The 21,382-nt window shown below is 42.7% G+C and overlaps 1 protein-coding gene across 2 annotated transcripts in view; it reads right to left on the reverse strand.

The window, feature by feature from the left end:
- Adamts18 (ADAM metallopeptidase with thrombospondin type 1 motif 18) overlaps window positions 1-21,382 on the reverse strand; it is a 145,144-nt gene that overhangs the window by 3,856 nt on the left and 119,906 nt on the right. For both annotated transcript variants that reach the window (XM_076915918.1, XM_034522883.2), the window contains 6 exons: window positions 9,522-9,663; window positions 8,331-8,457; window positions 7,373-7,577; window positions 4,369-4,551; window positions 2,579-2,785; window positions 687-834 (listed from right to left, as the gene is read on the reverse strand). In XM_076915918.1, the coding sequence (XP_076772033.1) occupies window positions 687-834; window positions 2,579-2,785; window positions 4,369-4,551; window positions 7,373-7,577; window positions 8,331-8,457; window positions 9,522-9,663 (1,012 nt within the window). The remainder of the gene's footprint in view (window positions 1-686; window positions 835-2,578; window positions 2,786-4,368; window positions 4,552-7,372; window positions 7,578-8,330; window positions 8,458-9,521; window positions 9,664-21,382) is intronic.

Here is a 21,382-nt window from a genome sequence, read left to right on the forward strand (position 1 = left end):
TTACTGTAAAAGGACTTAGATTTCTAAGCATACCTCTGAACAACCCATCAGCACCCACTGCCCCTGCACTTGAGCCAACTAAGAACACTCTTGTTTTAATGGGTTGTAAGTTCCCTGTCTTATCAATTAAAATGTGAGCTACTCTGGGGAAAATTTTGTTTACATTTATATTTCTATTGGTTAGAAAAATTACATATTTTGAGAGGGATCTCCTGTAGCTCAGGCTGGCCTCAGACTTACTATGTAGCCGAGGAGAGATCCAATCCCCCTGACTTCACCTCCTAAATGCTAGAATTACAGCTGTGCACAGTTGTGCGTAGCTTTCTGTCATGCTGGAACCAAGCACAGCGATTGGTGCATACTAGTCATTCACTCTATCAACCAAGCTACATTTCATATCTCCAGATATTTCATCTTGAAAAGTGGGGACATGACCCAAGATTGAATTGATAAAAATCCTCATTGAGTGAAATGTTGCCTTTAGATCATGTAAACAATATAGTGTTGACCGGAACTACCCCAGATTTGGGCCTGTTCAAGTGTGAGCATGAGGTCCCATGGGTGCTGTTGGGGACAGGGTGCCACAGAATTGTGTAAAGCACAAGCTGCACAGCCAGCTAGCTATAATGAGCTGTGGAAAAGCTTTCTTAAAACTGGTGAAGTTGGTGGGGCAAAGGATCCTTTACCTCTCTTTTCAGGAGCTGGACAGAAATTGGTGTTACAGGCTCTGAGCACCGGAGGCTTCTGATGGAGCAGACAACTTGAGGAAGGTCGGCCTTGCTGCATGCAGTGGACAGATCGGGTCTGGACCCCTCCACCACAGGTTACTGTGCACTGCCAAGGAGGGAAAAAGAAAGGAGGTTTATACCTGTTCAGCTGGACAGCGTCCTCTCTGAGGTCAGTGGCATCAAACAGAAGGAAACACAATGTTCATGACCAAGATACCTGCAGATGACAGCAGTCTGCAGCCAGGCCTAGGCATACAGTCCAAGTCTCTTCAGCCCAGTGTGAACTGTGTGGTCTCTCAGCAAAACCTTGGTCAAAGGCTAATGCACCACCTGAGTGTGTGTGTCCCCAGTTAAGGGGTTCCAAAGGAGGTAGGCTCCAGAAGTGCCTTCAACACTCAGAAATAAACCAAACGTGGCCAGGGATGGAGTCCAAGAAACCCAGGCAATCTCACCCAGATGCCAGAATGGATGGGGGTAGTTTGAAACAGTGGCCATAAAGGACATACTAACTAGAGACACTTTGGGATGGTACTCAGCCAGGGATTTTACTGTCCAATTAAAAAATAATCTAGGCTCTGAGTTTCTTTTTGTCCCCAATGGCTACATGAAAAGTTGATAGATCTTTAATAGATGGACAAACAAGGAAATATTGGGGGAGGGGCAACACTTTAAATAGATCATTGCTGTTTTGCTTTAGAATGGACTGCGGGCAGATGAGAGCATCATTTTATACAAATACTGGTCTGTGGCCTGGTGTTTGGGAGGAAAGAGGATGCATTTAGGAATTATCCCAACATTCAAATATAGACGTATGGTTTCTATCAAATTGTCTGACTCTAACATTTTTAAAAAATATGTACAATAAGCATTTAGGTCTAAAGTCAGCCTTTATTATACAAAAAACAGGTGTTGGTGGAGGTAAACATCTGGCTTCTTGGAATTTGTTGGCTGACTTCTGATCTTGTTTTCTTGTTCAGATAAAAGTATATGATTCCTCCATGTAAAAATGTCTTTATATCCATTACACATGGAAGTGGGTTTCACAAAAAGAAATAAAAAAGAATTTGTAAATATTAAACAAAATCACAAAACTTAAGAAGCCTATAGCAGTGGGTGTATGTATCTTACCATGCCTAGTTGATTAGAAATACTCAGTTCTCTTTTATTGGTGATTTATTCCAGGTCCCCCTCTGTACCTTTCAATGTTACACACAGGTGCCACCAGGCCCCGTGTTTAAGTTAAGCATGTGGTGAGCAACCTTGGTTACATTATTGAGCTCTGCAGCCTTGATGACTCAAGGACCTCAACATAGCTTCCAGTTCTTAATAGAACCCAACTAGTGTTGCCAAGAAAACATATCTCTATCAGATGATGGCTGAACATTCTTACCCTTACCTTCCTTGTCCTCAGAGTTGGGACAATATAATGGCTAACACAAACATTAATGCAAAGATGGAATGAGAAAGTGCGTGTAGATCATGAACAGAGAGCACAGGCAGGGGTTGGCAAAATTTAGGGTGTGCCCTTTGGAAACACGTTGCTCCAGCAAGCAGGAAGTAGGAGGTAGAAGGGAGCATCCCCAAAGTGATGGTTTCAAATGACAGCAATCAGCAGTTGCCACGAGCACAGTGTCACAGGCTTTCTATTCAATGCTTATTTTTCCAATTTTCTAGGTCTAAAACTATGATTGCCAGACTGTGGTACCTGCCCAGGCTCATATAGAGTGTCGGATAGGTCAAATGATGTCAACCATCCCAACTCTATACAGCGGGGCAATGGTTGATGGGCTAAGGACAATACTCTTCTGCTCCATCTCACTTGACCTGCCTTCTAAATTGCATGCACCAACCTGTTGCCATGGCGATGAATACCAGCCTGCCGCCGCCACACTGTACACTGGGCAAGCCCTTCGGTTGCAGGTTTCTTCCAGTTCCAGGCTTGGCTTCTTAATGTTGCGGCATCTCCGCTCTGGGAATGTTATCAGTTTCCCCTGCAAGGTCTTCTCGATACACTTCAGTTCTCTCTTCCTCACACCCAAGCCACAGGTTGCAGAACACTAGGAGCCCAGAAAGGAGGTGTTAAGAGTGCACACAGAGCTCCACAGTCAAATCTGCTGAGCTGCACGTCCACACAGTGTCAATGACATGATACAGGAGCCAAGTCCCTCTGGTTACAGCAGAGGAAATCAAAGTCCGGAGCACTGAAGTGATTTTCTCTGAGTTACAAAAAGAGATTCCTGTTCATCAGGAATGATGAGGTGCCATGTGGATGTGTGAGACTGAGGTCACTGATTTACTTACTTTGTCAAAGCCCCATACATTATCTTGTAATAATTTAAAATACTCTTTCTTGCTTTCACCTCAGCCACCATCCTTAGAACTGGGGCTATACTGGAGTGACCCAGACTACTTGAGACCTCTCTGAGGAGTGGAGAGTTTGAGCCATGGAATGAAAATGATTGAGACAGAATCATTTTAGATCGAATAACTGTCTGTCTTTATTTGACCTGTCTTCTTCTGGGTTAGATATAACTGCGTTCTTCTCCACACATATTCCAGTTTCCAAATAATGACTCAGAGGCTTATTTTTGTTTTAATGAATAAATGTGTAGACCATAAACTTTGGGTCATTCCCTGGCTATCTCATAACTTACATAACTCATTTAAACTATTCTAATGTCTACCACAAGGCTAGTTACTTCTCCTCAGTTTCATGGGTCCAACTTCCTCAGACTTGGGATGAATCTCCTACCTCTGACTATCTCCCAGAGTTCCTATCTTTCTCCTGGAAGTCCCATCTTTTATTTCCTGCCTTTTGCTAATAGGCTCTCAGCTTTTTATTGACAGGTGATGCTTCTACACAGTGCAGAATAATATCATTCCAACAGCTAGATCTATTCTAACTGTGTGTTACACAAGGGAGGGAAAGAGAGAAGTCTGAAAGAGGACTGACTGTTTTAAACTATTAGGCAATGTACAGAGTCTTGATGAAATGAACATATCAATACATAAATATAAATATTATAAACTATGAAGGTGAGATGTTAGCTCCATTGTAAAGATGAAGAAACATGAGCTAGCTCAATGTTACCTCCATGGCGCATACTGAGGGCCAAGAGCAAAGAGGGAGCGTTTTACATGTGGCTATTTTACAGTAATACCTCTATAAAATGATGGAGAGAAGACAGGGATACTGTAGGATTTCATTCATGATGTGGGCCAGTGCTTATCACCTAGAACAGAAGTGCATTGCAGGGACAGATTGTGGCCACCAAGCTCCTTACAGTTAGATGGTACTCACTGTCAGGTTTACTAGATTTAAAACAACCTAGGAACCATAGCCCTGGAGTTTCCAGAGTGGTTGAAATGGAGTGAGAAGATCCACGCTAAACGTGGGTGCTGCTACCACATGGGCTGGGTTCCTGGACTGGGTAAAGTGAGAATTTGATAAAGCATATGGAACACCAGCAGTCATCTCTTTCTGTTTTGTATCATGGAAGCAAAGAAGAAGCAGCAATATATAGGCACCTGGCACATGTATGCAGAGAATGGAGCCATGTGGGTGTGGGTGAGAGAGGAAGCAATTATGAAAATATCCCAGAAAATGTATTGCCCCCCAGTTGTGTGCCTAAATGTATACCTCACTCCATGCAGAGGCGATCCACTGGAGCCTGTTGTTTTTGGGGCATCGTCCTAGCACGCAGCCCTCCTGTGCCTCTGGTCTGGGGCTGCTGGAACACAGGCTCTCGGGGAGTGTCTCGGCTGCAGGGCTCTTACAAAGGACCTCACGTCTCCTCACTCCTCGTCCACAGGTCTTGGAACACTTGAGAAGGAGGAAGAGGAGGGAAGGGGACGGACGAGCAGGGAGGGGGAAGAAGGAGGAGGAGGAGAAGAAAGAGGAGAAGAAGAGGAGGAGGAGGAGGAAGAGGAGAAGGAGGAGGAAGAGGAGGAGGAAGAGGAAGAGGAAGAGGAAGAGGAAGAGGAAGAGGAAGAGGAAGAGGAGGAAGAAGAAGAAGAAGAAGAAGAAGAAGAAGAAGAAGAAGAAGAAGAAGAAGAAGAAGAAGAAGAAGAAGAAGAAGAAGAAATGTCATTTGCACCCATTTCAGTTGGGATTTCAGTTGGGTAAACACTGAGAACATAGTAATGGGGAATTTAGCTTTTGATTGAAACATCTGAGCACCTGCAGCTGTTTTGTCCCTCAGTCTGAAGATGAGCTATGCTCATCTTTGCAAAGGCTTTTTTGCTTTTGTTTTGTTTTGGCTTTGCAGGCACAGGATGTGTTGAACCAGAACTTGTCTTACTCTGTCTGCCATGAGAATTTGTCTAAGGAGTATTACTGTGCCAACATAAAAAGCACAGCAGAAATATGTACACACACTCAATGAGGATGTGAATGACAGTGTCAAGAAGAGCAAAATTCTTACTCCTAAGAACTTCTCCTTGGGGATTACCAGACAGAGGATACATGCATTCATCAAACATTTAAATCTCTACTCTGGGAAGTTTACTTATTTTTTTTTTTCTAAGACCTTTCTTCTTTGGCTCTCCTAAGAATTCTGTAAGCCAGATAAGATGGTAAAGAAATGTCCCTAGAGCAGCTAAAAACTTGTCAAGATCTCTTAGAAGACTGGCTCCACACAGGGACTGTCTTGAATCACTGTGTTGATCTTTGTGGTCATCTTTTTCTCTCAGAAAGACCGAATGAGTCCTCTGGTAACTAAATGATAGGTTAAGGCGTAGTCCTACATGGGCTTAGGGGACCACTGTAAATTCTCACTCATCTCATGACTAGTACATCCTGTGACAGCTGGAACTTTGCAATATATGCAGTGTAATAGGTCCATCAACTTGCTGAGTTCATTGCTATCATCCTCTTCAAAAGAAACTCCCAAGGACCAAAGTCCAGGTAGTTAGCTTCTAAGAAACAGACATGAGATGGTAGTTCCTGAGCCACAGAACCTGTCACTGCCCTCTCATATATAATTCCTGAGCAGTTAATAAAATCTTAATTTTGTTTGCAATTTTTCAGAAGAGCAAACTCTATCCATTGGTTGAAGAAGAAATCGATTTGTTGCTGTGACCCATGTCTAAGAGCTGAACGGCTTGTGGAAACAAATTCCACAGGTCTGGTCTTTATAATTCAACTTTAAAAAGAGAAAACCATTCAGAATATTTCCATGTGAAAGTCTGAGTACTTTAAGATGTGCTGGACCCTCTGTAGTGCCTATTTATGTTGGTCCACGCCCATGTGACTCCCTCAGCCAGACATTTGCAATTCTCAATTGAAATATAGATTCTATACCATATCCTACTCAGATTTACTCCCTGCTATAAACAAATGTTTCTCCTCCCTCTCTTCCCTCTCCCTCCCTCTCCCTCTCTCCCCCACTCCTCCCCTTCCCCCTCTCCCTCTCTCCCCCTCTCTCCCTCTCTCCCCTTTTTCCTCTCTCCCTCTCCCCTCCTCTCCCTGTCTCCCCTCCCTTCCCCTTCCCTCCTCCCCCTCTCCCCCTCCCCTCCCCCTCCCTCCTCCACCTCTCTCCTCCCCCTCTCCTCTCCCCTTCCCCCCCTCTTCCTCTCTGGCATGGATTCATTCTTGTGTTCAGTATATTTCTATCTACTCTTGGATTCTTATTCCCTATAAAGCACAGTCTTACTTTGATTAGAAATCTCCCCCTTGTCTCTTCTGGGAAATTTTGTGGTGCATTGTTAAACTTGGTAAGAAATAGACTTCCTTTAGAAGAGAACAGAATCTTAGGGAAAGCACAGCAGACATAGGGCCATTTGCCACTAATCATGGTACAGGCCTTATAATATCTGCCTACACAGGCTAAGATGAGGTGCTGAAGGTAGGGAAATCCTGGAACTTATTCTGTGTTTTGGGGAGCTCTCTGTGCCCCAGAGGAGGTTTGCCTCTGTGCTCTAGATGCCAGTAGGGCCCATTCACTTCTAAAATGTCTCTGAGATGAACATGCTCCTAAAAGAAGACATCTGCTTTACAGGATATTTATGAGGTGTGCAGAGAAGGCAATTCCCACTCTATGCCTCTTCTGACCCCATGATGCTATCTATGCCTTGTGACAACTACAAACCAGGTGCCATTTCTTATGTATTCTTTTAGCTCTACGTAAAGACATAGTAAAGCTACTGAAGCAAAAATTAAATGTTTTTTCCTTTATCTTGTTCTTTGTGTCCACCATTCTTTCATTCATTCATTCATCCATTCATTCATTCTGTATGCAGAAATTCAGCAGATAACTTACAGGAATTGTGTGGGTACAAGGGCTTGTTCTCAGGTGGCTGGGTCTGGTGGCAAGTACCTTTACCCATGGATCCATATCTCAGGTAGCCAGGACTAAGTGCCAATCCCCTTCTGTTTGCTTTCATAGGATGCCCTAAATCGTCTTTAATTTCTGGACCACTAAGGAAGAGTCTAAGCTCTGAAATAAGAGGTCCAAGACTTCCAGCCAGATAAGAACCACTCAACTAATACCAGCTGAAATAAAGATTCCCAGGCACTGCCTTATTATTCCCCATAAAGACGCACAGTGCTGAGGGCCCCATAGGGTGCAAAGTCAACTGTATTTGCACCATTTTAGTTTTTTCATGCAGACCCAAACCAGTGCTTCCAAAGCAGGGCTAGTTACCTGAGACCAGGGGCCGGGGCTCCACTCTGGAGGGCAAGCATGGCTGTTGCAGACTTGAACCTGAGTGGGCGTGCTCACTGGACAGAGCGAATGCAGCACAGCCTCCTCTTTCTGGAAAGGTTTCTTCTGCACACACCGGATCTTGCGGCTCTGCTGGCCCCCAGCACAGGACTTGCTGCATGTACTCCACTCACCTGGCAACCAACTTTCAGAGAGAACCAAAATTACTTCCTGGAAAGTCAAGGCTTGATAATACTACTCAAGCACCTATTGGGAAGGACTTATCCACCTAGGGAAAGCCTCAGATCCATTTTATAACCAATCAGGGATACACCCTCTAACTGTTCTTTTATGGCTGTTGAATCAGACAGCCATTGGGATAGCAGGCATGCTGTAAGGAGACACATTTAATCACCACATGGTTCTGGAAAACAAAATATACATTCTATCCTTCTACATGGAAAGAAACACATTCTACTCACTGAGCAATTCATCCAAGTAAATTTACTGAGCTTTTAACTATGTGTCAGGGACCTAGACACTAGGGTTGGAAAGATGAATGAGGTCTCATTCTTCCCATAATGGAGCCTACTACACAGTACATAGCCGTGGCTATGTGCATCAAGACAAGGCTGGCTGATAAGCACCTTGACCCAGTCTAACAAAAGAACAACCACAAGGCTAGTTAGTGGAGGTGTAAGCAGGAGGGGCGAGCGTCTATGTGGGAGAGGGCTTACCTCAGAGGAGGAGACTCTGGGAAGGTCTTCCTAAGTGAGCAGCTCCTCACACTCCTTTTCTAGCTGGTCTTATAACTTACTGATGGGTCATTATATACGCTGTTCACATTTTGAATCCCTTCCAACCAGCAGCATGAGCAGGGGGCTTTTCATTATGTCTTACCAGTAACAAAGTTGTGGGAGAACACATGCAAGCAAGGAGACATTGGCAGACGACTTACTAGGCTGGGCAGGAGAAAGCATTGCATATCTTGGGTTCTGTTGCTGGCTTGGTTCTTACACTGCAGAATGAGGAATTGACTTGAGTGTTTTGATCTCGTAAGCAGATGGCCTTGGTGCTTATGTAACCTAGTAAGATGCCAGAAGTTATACAGTGAGACACACAGATGACCCATTTAGTTTACTTTCCCAGCTTAGTTTAAGGGTCAATCGGTGTTCTGGTGTCCTATTTAAGACACGGAATCCACATATTTTTTGTGAAAATGGCTCCCTTGGACATAATTTCAACCCACTGGAATTCCATTTATCCCCAAGATAATAGATTTTTTATACTTTAGTAATTTTAATAGATGCTTTTAATTTTCAAGTGGATTCTAGAACCATCTAGTGATCCATACTATTTGAAACAGAGTAACTATAAAATGAAACACCCTGGGAAGCTTGGATATAAATTGTAAAGGTCTAAATGGAAAGTATTTATATCAATAAAGCACCAGTGAGATCGCTGGGGAGATGGCTTAGTGGTTATCTCGCTCTAGCCTCTAGAGGGTTTGATTCCTAGCATCCATACAGCAGCTCATGGTCATCTTCAAGGCCAGTACTAGGGAGTTCTGATGTCCTCTCCTGCTATCTGTGGGCACTGCCCACATGTAACACACATACATATCAAGGCAAAACATTACCACACATAATAATTAAGCCACTAGTGAATTATATGTGAAAACCCTAATATGCTACTTCACCATGAGGTGATGCATATACAGGCAAACAGCTAAACTCTGAATATCCATTCATACCTACCAGCTTATGACTGGTCTGTGTAAATATTTATTTTAGCGGAACCATACAACCTGGTTCCCAGTATTTAAAAATTTCCCACCAGAGGTGCACATTTCTTTGTAAATACTTGTGTTTAGCTTCTCAGATAGGGAGCACTGCTTGACTTTGAATTGTTCCATGTCTTTTATTTATACGTTGTTTCCCCCCTTGAAACAGCATCTGAGACATGATTCAAATGTCACTCTCCCTTTACAATGGACAATCAGCTTCATTCCTCAGCTAAAAAAGTTTGTTTCCTAGAGACACAGACCTAAACTGCCCTGCAAACTGCAGAGTTCATGGCGTCTTTCCATAGACTGGATAAAACATGTAAGCAGAAATGAGTTGGGAAGCAGAGTTAGGAAACCAGTTACCTCCGCCGCAGGTGACTGAGCAGTCAGACTGCACTGTACGCCAGGTGTGGTGGTGTCTCTTTGCCGTTGGCTGAGTTACATTCATGACCTTGGGAAGTGCATACTTCCAAGTGATCCCTGGATTCTTGCCTTGTGTCAGAATCTACATAAGGTGAGATAAAACTTAAGAGATCAGCATGCTGGCCAGACCCAAGAACTGCAGAGATCTTGTTGAACATTTTTATAGACATTTGTATGTCATTTTGGTCTTAAAGTCAGGTTATTTCTTGTTCCCAAGAATGTTACATAGTAATTTTAAAAAAAGGCTTCCCATGACACTTTAAACCATTAGTCTTCCTAGGATCAAAACTGGAGTAGATAGATACTGAAAAACCCAATTTGATGCTTTCTGTAATCACATAAAAGTAAAGGTATCACCATCAATAGACCAAAGGAGCCTTTAAAATGAGGGCAAGTGGGTCAGGAGGATGGCTCAGAGGCTGTAGGCGTGATCCTCACAGCCTAAACACATCCCTGGGAGATGCATGACAGTAGAGGGAGAGCACAGAATCTATAAAGTTATCCTTGGACCTCTACCGCTCATGCCCACACGAGATGTTGCGTCTCAACCTTAAACAAAACACATACACTAGTATTCCATGGCTAATACGTAGACTCAATAAGAGTGTCTCTATACTGATCATAAACCGACCTATAAACCTTTATGATTGAAGCTCAGCACAGAATAAGCATGCCTCCAAATCATAGCATATCCCTGTCAGAGCTGCCTGTCCGTACTGTACAGTCCAAGTAAGGTTCCGATAGAATTTTCAAAGGCAGTTTGCAAAGGGAAACTGTCTCCATACTATGTCTAAATGGAGCAGTCACAGGAACTGGGAAGATGGCCCAGTGGTTATAAACATATGCCACCTTTGCATAAGACCCTGACTCAGTCCCCAGCATCCTTGCTAGGTGGCTCACAACTGCCTGTAACTAACTGTAGCATCAAGAGAATCAGCATACACTTCTGGCCTCTTCAGGCACCTGCATTCATGTGTGCACACATACACAAATGCACGGGTAAAGACACAGACATGCACACAAACACACACACATAAACACATTCACACATATCTACATAATTAAAAAAATAAAATAAATCCTAATAGAGTCAATATACAAATGTAGTATGAGGGATTTAATCCAAAAAAAAAAAAAAAAAAAAAAAAAAAAAAATAAAAAAAAAAAAAGGCCAGGATTCAGGGCTAATCTGACCCAAAACAGATGCTATGATGCCTGGTGAGCCTGTGGGTCTCCTTTAGTTATTAGGTGTTCTGCCAGCATTTTCTGTATATTATCTCAAAATATTCCTCCAACAACTCTAGAGTGCTTTTTTTTTTCCATCGTAAAAAGAATGTGTACAAGATCATGCAAATGACTAGATTTAAATAAAATCTGCAAAAAAAAAAAAAAAAAAAAAAAAAAAAAAGACCATGCCTTCCCAATGCCTTCTATAACCTTTTTTTTTTTTTTTTTTTTTTTTGATGTGGGCAAACACTCTCTGGGTGTCCTCTCTTTTAAACCATTCCGTTTCTCTCTCTCTCTCTCAAGCTCAATTCATGAATATAAATAGCTGGTTTTCTTCTACCCCACGAGTCTTGTGGAAAATTCTTCACCACTAGAACTGGGCATGCACACTCCAGAGGCAAAGGCTCCAGCCAGTTAAAAATAGGAACTCCTGGTCTCTGTCTGTTGGGATCCCACCTCAACTAAAGTTGGCTGGGTGGTACTGTACCACTGTGCCACACTGCTCTTTAAGATGATACCACATGAGTTTAATATTGTGGTTAGCTTAAATGCCTCCAGAAGTATTGTCTACCACTGAAGGGAGCATGGTGTGAACATCACGTGGTAGTATGACCAAGCCGATCATGGAGCCTTCTAAGCAGAGTCATGTCAACAGATGGATCTGTATTACCCAAATTGCCACACTTTGTCAAAAATGAAACTAAGACACAATACATCAGGAAGAACCGTTAGCATGAACAAACATCAGATTCTCACTAGCTGCCAATAAAAATGTTCTGCCCTCCTTGTTTGGCCTTTTTGCTATGTTTCTGCTAATTTTCTGGTGTCAGATTAAGTAAATTCAGGCAAGTCACGTTCAAACTAGAATTGGAAGAGCAAATCTGTATTCAGAAACCGTGATGGTTTTGTTTTGTGTACTCAACACAACCCAGAATCACCTGCAAAGAGAGCCTCAGTGAGGGACTGTCTGGACCAGGTTGGCCTATGTGCATGTCTGTCTGTCTGTGTGTGTGTGTATGTAAATGAATTGTGTATATATGTATGTGTATGCATGTATATATGTGTATGTGTGTACATGTGTATGTATGTGTTTATGTGTGTGTATAAGTGTGTATGTATATATATATGTGTGTATGTATGTGTGTGTATGTGTGTCTATGTGTATATATGTGTGTGTCTATGTTAAGTATTTGTGTGTATGTATATATATATGTGTATGTGTGTATACATGTATGTGTGTGTGGTGTATATATGCGTGTTTGTGTGTGTATATATATGTGTGTATGTATGTGTGTGTATATGTGTCTGTGTGCACGTGTTGGGTGGGGAGGTTATTTTGAGTGCGCTAATATAGAAAAAGACCCAACTTAATAGTTGAGAACAACATTCCCTGGCATTGGGTCCTTGATGATATAAGAACAGAAAGTGTTAGCTAACACTAAGCAGGATACATTTATTCACTTTGCTCTTGACTGTAGATACGACCAGTTGCTTTAGCTTCCTGTTTTGATTTTCATCCGCCAGGGAAAGACTGTAATCTTAAACTATGATCTAAACCACTTTCTCCCTACGTTACTTTTTTTCTGAGAGTATTTATCACAGCAACAGGAGTGAAACCAGGACAGAAGGTGATCTTGCTCTTTGCTGATATTTCCTCCCACCTGCTCCTCAGCTAAAGCAGGTTGACAAATCTTAACACTCCCGGTTGCCATTGTCTCTGTGCAGCAGAGGACCTGTGAGATGCACAGAAGCTATGGCAGCCAAGGACGGCCTTAGCGTGGTGATGCCACGGTACGGTGGTGTCACACTCAGCTGCACATAGTGGAGGCACATTCCTGTGTTCTCTGGAGAAAAAAAAAATGTGTTGACTTAGCTCTGCTTTCTAGCACCACCTATACCTTGATCCAAACTAATTGCTGATTTTCACTGCTATAGGTGAATGGACTTCTACAAAAATACAACGAAAAATATAAATACAAAATAATAATGTTAATTCCTGCCTTTTTTTTTTCTGCAAGGGTGAACACTTTGGTGAGCTGAAGTGGTTTTAACAAGGGTTTGGGATTTAGATCCCTGGTATGATAGAGAAAACTTACTAAGCAAGTACAAACCCTTGGGTTTGCTCTGCAGCACTGGGAAAGCAAGCAAGCAAGCAAGCAAGCAAGCAAGCAAGCAAGCAAATGAGGGGCTAAGGATATAGAACAGATGGGAGAGCTTTTGTCTAGTATCCATAAAACCTTGGGTTCAAGCCCAGGACCATATTAACAAGGCCCATGCAAGACCAGCACTTGGCAGGTGAAGGTAGGACGCTCAGGAAGTTCAAGGTCATCCTTGGCTACAGACTGAGTTTGAGGCCATCCTGCTTGCCCTCTCCCCAAATCAATCTAAAGAAAAAAAATGGTCTAACAAGTTTCCATTGAGCATACACAGTATCTGTTACTTTCACATTTTAGATATAGTTCAGGAGCTAATGTAAACACATGGTTTCCCAGCGACACTGAAAAGTTAGACTGAAAAGAAAAGCTTCCTCTATACTAAGAACTAACCAACCAAGATAAGGTGCCCACATTTCCCAGACAGCCATCTCAGCCAATCATTCAACATAACCCACACTGCCCACAGGAAGAGACTTAGTGGATGTCCCTCAGAAGTCCGTTTCTGTCTCCGCAGCCCACTCCTCCTAGATATCTCTACGATGTTCTGCCTGGCCCCGTCTCAGATCTTTCCCCCATTACATTCCAGTTTTCTTTTCTGTTGCTGTGATCAACATCTTGACCAAAAAGCAACTTGGGGAGAAAAGGGTTTGTTTGACTTCCATGTCCATGAGAGGCTCAGAGCAGGAGTTTGAGAAGGCACTTCAGTAGAAACCATGGAGGAACATTGCTAGTGGCTTACTCACTGGCTTGCTCAGGCCCATGCAAGCACACCCCAGGTTGTTAATAACTTCAAATTTAAGTCAGGCCAGTTTCAACCTATCATGAGTGACTAGTGGTAGCCATTTTTTAATGAAATTCGAATCACTGACCTCCACTATGTCTAGCCCACTGTTCATTCAACCTCTGAATCTGAGTATTTGGGAGGTAGGTTCAAGTCCAACATTAGATACAATCTCTTCTCCTGTATCCAGAAAGGCTACTTTTCAGTCTTTCTCCCTGTGAGATGTCAGCCCATCCTTTTAAGTTTAGAAGCCAACACAGGATCATGGAGCCATCATAGACTCTTTCGATTCTAATGACTCACGCAGCAGGCCAGGATGAGGCACGCGCTTCACGTTCAGTGAGCCTTGTGTCCCACTGCCTCTCATGTTACAGACACTATCCTGAGCTAGGCACCACTGCATCATTTCTGACTTCCACACACAAGGGGAGAAACGTCATCTCCTCCAGCAGGGAAGGTGAAACAGGCCCACAGGTCAGAGAGTAAGTCTGCCATGGTCACCCAAAAAATTAAAAGCCAAGCACTTTAAAACATACAGCGAGAAATCACACATACATGTACAACTTAGGGGTAATCGAAAGACTACCTAAAATCACATAATCGCCTTAAATTCCCTGTGTATTTAGAATCACATGACCACTTAAAGCAGCTTAGTTGCTATTATTTATCATTATAAGTCTGGGTTCTGCCATGTTTCATGTACCGTTTATTTACTTATTTAGTTATTGAACTATACTTTCAAGTCCTCTGCCTTGGCATTGAGCTCACTAGGCAACCGAGGCTGGCCTGGAGCGCCCGGTCCTCCTGACTCTGTCTCCCCAGGGTTGCAGTTGTTTTGGTTTTAAGAACTGGAACAAGACTATGTAGCAGAGCCTGCCTGAATTCATGATCCTCCTGCCTCCGCCTCTTGAATTCGAGGACCCCAGGTGTGTACCGTGAAGCCCAGTCCTAATTATCAAACTACCTTGGCAAGGACTTGAGTCGTGTGCCAAAATGAACAAAGACGGACTTAAACTTTTCTCAGGCTTTATATTCTTCACGAAGAGACAAACAAAACGTTTCCCACCTCCCCTTCCTTCTCACTTAATGGAACATATGAAAAGTAAACGATTTGAGCTAAGAGCAAGAGTAAGAATGCTGAATTTAAAATTATTTAAAAGCGATAATGAACATATAACCCATATGGTCAAAACAAGCACCAAAAGAAACAAAAAAGAAAGATTAAAAGGCACAATATATTGAAAAATTTCACAGGAAACATGCAACCTTAAGTCAGTATGTCACAGACCCCTATAACGACCCTTTGTATACATTCTATTCGTTTTATAGATAACTAACACACAAGACACATTCTTCATGTTTATTTGTGGGATGTGTGGGTGTGTTTTTACAAAGGCATTAAGTGAATTAAAAGCACCCCAAGTTTAAAAACCTAAGGCTCGACCTTGCTGTCTGCAGAGCTATAAATCCACATGCAGTTATGTGAGCAGTCATGTATGTTAAAAGCAAATACATAAACCAGAGGAGAGCGTGCTGAACACTTTAACGTGAGCTCTTAAAAGCCTCCTGAAAGAAGGACCGACTTCTACAGGCAGCAGGGCGAAGCACATAAACTCCAAGCACACAATGACTGACCTTAAGGCACCGTCTGCCCTTTTCATTATCCTGTGCGAGGAAGAGAACTGCAGAAAATGGAGCACGTGGAGGAAGAAACCTCTCATATGTTTGCTGCTACACACAGTTCTCTGGACTGGGCACTTTGCCTAAGGTAATCTCTATAGGTTCTTCCTGTCTCCGAAAACCTGAGTTTGGTGAAGAATTCAATTCCACCTTTTAGAATCTGTGATCCCAGAGCAAAAGAAAAATCCAAGGTCCCTGGATTTAAATAGGATCCCAGCACTCCATTAAACCAAACACAAGGCTCCTTTTGAGCGACAAAGTTTTCTGCTACCAATTAGGTCCCATGGTTGTGAGGGCGGCTCAAGCCAAACTTAATCAATTTATAGAGACAGCTTGGAACCTTTAAGATCCATAACGATCATCGGATTAACATTTTCTTTCTTTATAGAGGAAGATCACAGCCCCTAGCTTGGCGACTTTCTCAATGACACCCAAGGATTTCAATGTGACCGCCATAACTGCACATAGGCACAGTGAAGCCCACGGACCTTGGAGAGACCTTGTTCAAGGCCCCACTTCCACTATGAATGCTGGGGTATGAGCCTCAGACAATAAACCTCCTAAAATGATAATATCAGTCATCCACAGCTATTTAAAAACCTTCACTATGACTCTGCCAACAATGATGGGTTTGCTTTTCTCAGCGTGGGGGTGGGGTGGCTGAGGCAGTCACTCTCCCAACCCCACAGGCTTCACATCCTTGTCTTGATGGCAGCTCATTGCAGCATAGCGATGCCACTTCTGAACCACCCAGCATTGCACAGCAGGCTGAACAGCCAAGCTGTTAAATGTGCAAATTTGGAAAGACCGCCAGTGATTCAGTCTACTTAACTGGACTTAGTCCAGAGAACTTTCCAGCCAACGGGGATTGGGTCTCTAATTTACAGCTGGCAAGCAACCCGGTTAAATACTTCCAGGTCCTTAATAGAACTGTTTAATGTCTACCTTTAACACAAGAACCACCTGCCTTCAGACACAGCACTCTGCAGTTTTGACCGCAGGGTGCATGGTTATAAAATTCACAGCTTCTTAAGCTAGAAAACCACAGAGGAGACGGGAGCCTACCAACTGCCCTCTGAAGTGGAGGGAGCAGCTTCTGCCAAGGGCACCCAATGTAATCTTAGGTAGATAACTGGCTTTTTTTTTTTTAACAATAAAAAAAAACTTCTGCTTTTTAGTTTCTGTTAAAATGTGCATGTTTCTTCTACGAGGTTTATATTGGTTTCATTATTGAAAGCCTAGTTTTTCAAAAAGTGTGTGTTTTCTAAATTGACTCATGAAAATCCAACTTAACAGATAGGTTTAAAGACAGGGTTTTACTATATGTAAGGAATCATGTTTCTTGTCTTAAATTGTGTATTTGATTGTATGTGTTTCTAAGTGTGTGTGTGTGTGGGGGGGCGTTGGGAAAGTGCCTGTAGAGGCCAGAATTAAATCTTGGGTGTTGTTCCCTGGGTAATCTCCACCTTGTTCTTCAGGACCCTGTGGTCCTCTCATTGGTCTGGAGCTCCTAGTTTATTAATTAAGATAAACTAGCTGGCCAGTGAACCCCAGCATCCCCAGTTTCCACCTCCCTGGTGCTGCTATCACACCTGGGTTTTTCTGTGAACCAAAATCCCAGGGGACCAAACTTGGGTCATCACACATACACAGCAAGCATTTTATCAAAGGAGCTAGCTCCCTAGTCCCATAATGAGTTTGGTTGCTTTCAACATAGTGAGAGCAATGTCTCTTGAATGTATCTTGTACCTCACCCAGGCAAAAATTTATCAATGTTTTCTTTCATTTAAAGTTGATGTTAACATTATACAAAGATGTTATCAGCCATCAGATTGTAGGTGAATCTTCTAATATCAGCTTGTAAAGGATAGAATATATCCCATTTGTCTAGTTATAACACTCAATATAATCTCTCCGAACATTGCTTCTCATGCTCTGAAACCATGTCTAGGATTCCAATGTGACGTTTTAGCTTGAATAAGTGACACAGCAATCCCAGATACTCTAGTGGCTGAGTCAGATGAACTGTAAGTACAAGATCAGCCTGGGCAACTTATTGAAATCCTGTCCCCAAACTAAACAAACAAACAAACTTACAGTAAAAATTTGTGCAGGTCTTGTTTGGGTAAACACAATTGTAGTGAGCTCATAAGTGCAAGAACCAAAAGAGACCATCACTGCTTAAAGGGCTTAGAATAACTTATTTTAACATGTTATTGAATCTTAATAGTGTATGTGTGTGTCTGTGTATGTGTGTCTCTGTGTGTGTCTGTCAATGTGTGTATCTGTGTGTATACGTGTATGTGTCTGTGTGTGTCTATGTGTGTGTATCTGTGCGTGTGTCTGTGTGTCTCTGTGTGTGTATGTGTATCTCTGTGTGTGTGTGTGTTTTACTGAGGATTAAACTCATGGCCTTATTCTCTGGAGCATGCACACTAGACTATCACTACACTATAGCTGCAGAATTTTGGGTAACTTTTAAAAGATTTTTTTTATTTTTTATTTTTTATTTTTGTTTTTTTGAATAAATATTTTATTTATTTATTTATTTTACATATATATGAGTACACTGTAGTTGTCTTCAGGCAAGCCAGAAGAGGGCATTAGATCTAATTGCAGATGGTTGTGAGCCACCATGTGGTTGCTGGGAATTGAACTCAGGACCTCTGGAAGAGTAGTCAGTACTCTTAACCACTGAGCCATCTCTCCAGCCCCCTAAAAGATTTTTTAAAATAAGTGTATGTGGTTTCTGAAACCCCACAGTATGTTAAAATTTATCCAGTTTTTCTTCGCCTTCTCATGTGTGGAAATGGGACTAGACAAGCAACAGTCATACAACTTGGGAAGTCATCTGAGAGCAGCTTCAAAGCTGTGGGCTGATTCACAGAATCTCCGTGAGGGTTTTAAGTCATTCCTCTGTGTCTAACAGAGGGAAATAGTGCTTGCTGATCCATCCCAGAAGTATGTGCCACCAGTTAACCTGAGGCTCCAGTTTCAAACAGGATACAGCAACTGAGACAAATCATTTGTTATTGCTGAAAACCCCTGGGAATGGTTGTCTCTCACCTGGGGTCTACACCAGCTATTCTGAATTTATTCTCCACTTCTCTCTTGCCTCTTGTGTTCTGTATTTTCACTGAATGCACACTGCTTGGCCACCCTCCTTTTGTCTAAGCTGACTCATCTTAAGGAACATTTTTATCCATTACATTAGCTATTGGACATAGGGGAGGATTGAGACAGAATTATCACAAAGTCAGGGGCTGGATGGAAAGTGGGGGGCCTACTGATGATGCTATACATGGTCATCTCACTAATCAACATACCCATCCACTTGAACCCTTCCCCATAGCATCTCCCTTTGCCAGAAAGTGTAGGACTAAGTTATTTATTATAGTCATTAACTCTCATTCATATTCTGTGTGTCCCTATAATACACACATTCTCTCTCTCCCCCCACCCTGCTCTCTTTCTCTGACAGGCCTTTGTGGGCCTGAAAAGCACTGTGCCAGATCAGGCTGGCCTTGAACTCACAGAGATCAGCTTGCTTCTGCCTCCCAAATGCCTCGATTAAAGGTGTGCACCGCCACATTCAGCTCACAGTAATTTTGTAGAGACATTTTTTTTTCAGCCATGCAATTAGACTGAGGTCAGTCTGTATCTCACTGACTCTTACTAACTCCCAAGGCTGCTGTGTGTTTAGCTTTAGGGTTCCTTTGGCGTGCTATCAAATACCACTGGGCTTGCAAAGTGTTAAATGTACCTTTCTACAGCCTGACACTGCTGAGGGGGAGGGGAGACGTTTTTAACCTAAAGGAAAACCTTTTGTATTTTAAGGTTTTCTAAAAGAGGAATGCTATAAAGGATCTGGGTGATCAGATTTCAGTGAAAGACCAGCAGCCTTGCTGCCCTGCCTTCTCAAATCACTCTGTTCAGGAGATAAGCATGATGTCATGCTACAAGGAAACATTCCTGAGGAATCCCCCTTCCTCTGCAGGACAACTTACTAGAGAATGGCTGTTTCACTGCCGTGTGCCTGTGCACCTGTGTGAGAGAGACACACACAGAAGCAGACAGCCCGAGGGACAGAAAAGAATGAATGAGGAGCACAAACCAGCAGGAAATTTATCATCAGCCAGATACACCTCGGACTGGGAATACAGCACAGCAGTAGGGAGGTAACCTAAAGCATAAGGGAAAGAATTTGAGTTTTACCACCACCAAGGTCTCCTAACACTGCCTATTAAGCAAGCCTGTCCCACAGTATGAAGTGAAAGATCTCAGCCACTGATCTTTGCTGATCGCTGTATAAATCTTAAAAACGGGAAAAATGTAAGTTTTCATCCATAACCCAAAGCTCGGCAGCGGTGGTTAACACAAAGGCTTACAACTGTGTTCAGCCCTAAATGGAAGCCTATGTCAACTCCCCCCAGGCTCAGGGAGCATCAAAGAAAAGGAGGCAGAAAGAACGGGAAGGGGCTGGAGCATGGGGTTGTGGAATTCCATCTTCTGGACATGCCGTGACTCCTGCTCATGGCTTCCCAGCAGCCATGATTACTTACATGTAATCATTCACATGTAAACCCACACAAGATTGGGCCCATCAGCATTCCACCATGGAGAGGGGAAGGAGGAGTGTACCTCCCTGGGGAGCCCTTGGCTTTTAGTGGTTGCTTGGGAAGTTGATGGAGCCACTGCTTCAGTAAATGACCCCGTACCCATGCTCACGAAAGCAACTGTAATTAAATTCAATCACACACCACAGGCACCACGCCCACACACGTGCATACATGCATAGAAAAGTAGAAAGGGGGAGAATGGGAATGTGTTTGGAAGGAGAAAGGGCTCAGTGGGTGTGGGAATGGATAACGGAGGGTAATGAGGTGGGGGGGGGGTAAGGACAATCCAAATACACCATGTACATCTATACATTGTCAAATGACGAAAGAAAGAAAGAAAGAAAGAAAGAAAGAAAGAAAGAAAGAAAGAGAGTCCAGCATATATATATGTATATATATATATATATATATATATATATATATATATATATATATGGCTGTCGACTTCAGATGAAACCAGTTTTTTTTTGTCTCCCAAAGAAGCTATGTGTAAGATTTGACCCTGGCTGTCAATTTTTTTTTTATTTCTATCACTTTAATATATAATTTTTATGTCTCCAGTCACAAACACTAAAAGTGTTCAGGGACGCAGAATTAAGACAGGCAAACCCAATCATCGAACACAACCAACCACACACAATACCCTCAGCACTATTGAAACATAAGCTCACTCTAAGTCTTCCAGATAACCAACAAGTTCATAAGTTTAATGAGAGACTTTTCAGTCCTTCTGCCAGACTTTTGCCTTAGAGAGTGAGTTGAAATAGATGGAAACTGTCTGGTTTCATAAAAACTGTATCTGCTGTGATCTCAGAAAGCAGACCACTGCCAAGTCTGTGTTGATTTCTTTGGGGGGCTAGGACTTGTGCGTGTGCATGACTGGCCTTCGCTCTGAGCAAGGCAGAAATGTAGGCTGTTTGTATGTGTCCGAGTCTGCGTGTCAAAGCAGGAACGTGACAGATGAATTTAAATAATGCCTGAAATTATTCAAGCCTTGAGACAGTTCTAAAAATCCAGCATTAGCCCAGGAATGTCTCTAGGCCACTGTGGAGACCTGTGATGGAGTGACATCCACCTGTTGGAAACACAGAATCCAGATATCGCCAAGGATGCATGTGGAGAGAGGGGAAGAGTGTAACAGAGACAGCATTTCAAAACAGGACTGGCTCGTGACTTCGTGATAAAGTGAAAGTCTGTTTTCCATTTAGTTTAAACTCTGAGTTGCCTATGAAGACATCCTATAAAATTTTGACATATAAAAATAACCAGAAGCAGAAGGTGCTTTTATTTGGTGTGAGGCCATGTACTTATTTCTCAGGGTTAACTGACAGCAGTCAA

The sequence above is a fragment of the Arvicanthis niloticus genome, chromosome 18 (genome assembly GCF_011762505.2).
Source record: "Arvicanthis niloticus isolate mArvNil1 chromosome 18, mArvNil1.pat.X, whole genome shotgun sequence".
Classification (NCBI taxonomy): Eukaryota; Metazoa; Chordata; class Mammalia; order Rodentia; family Muridae; genus Arvicanthis; species Arvicanthis niloticus.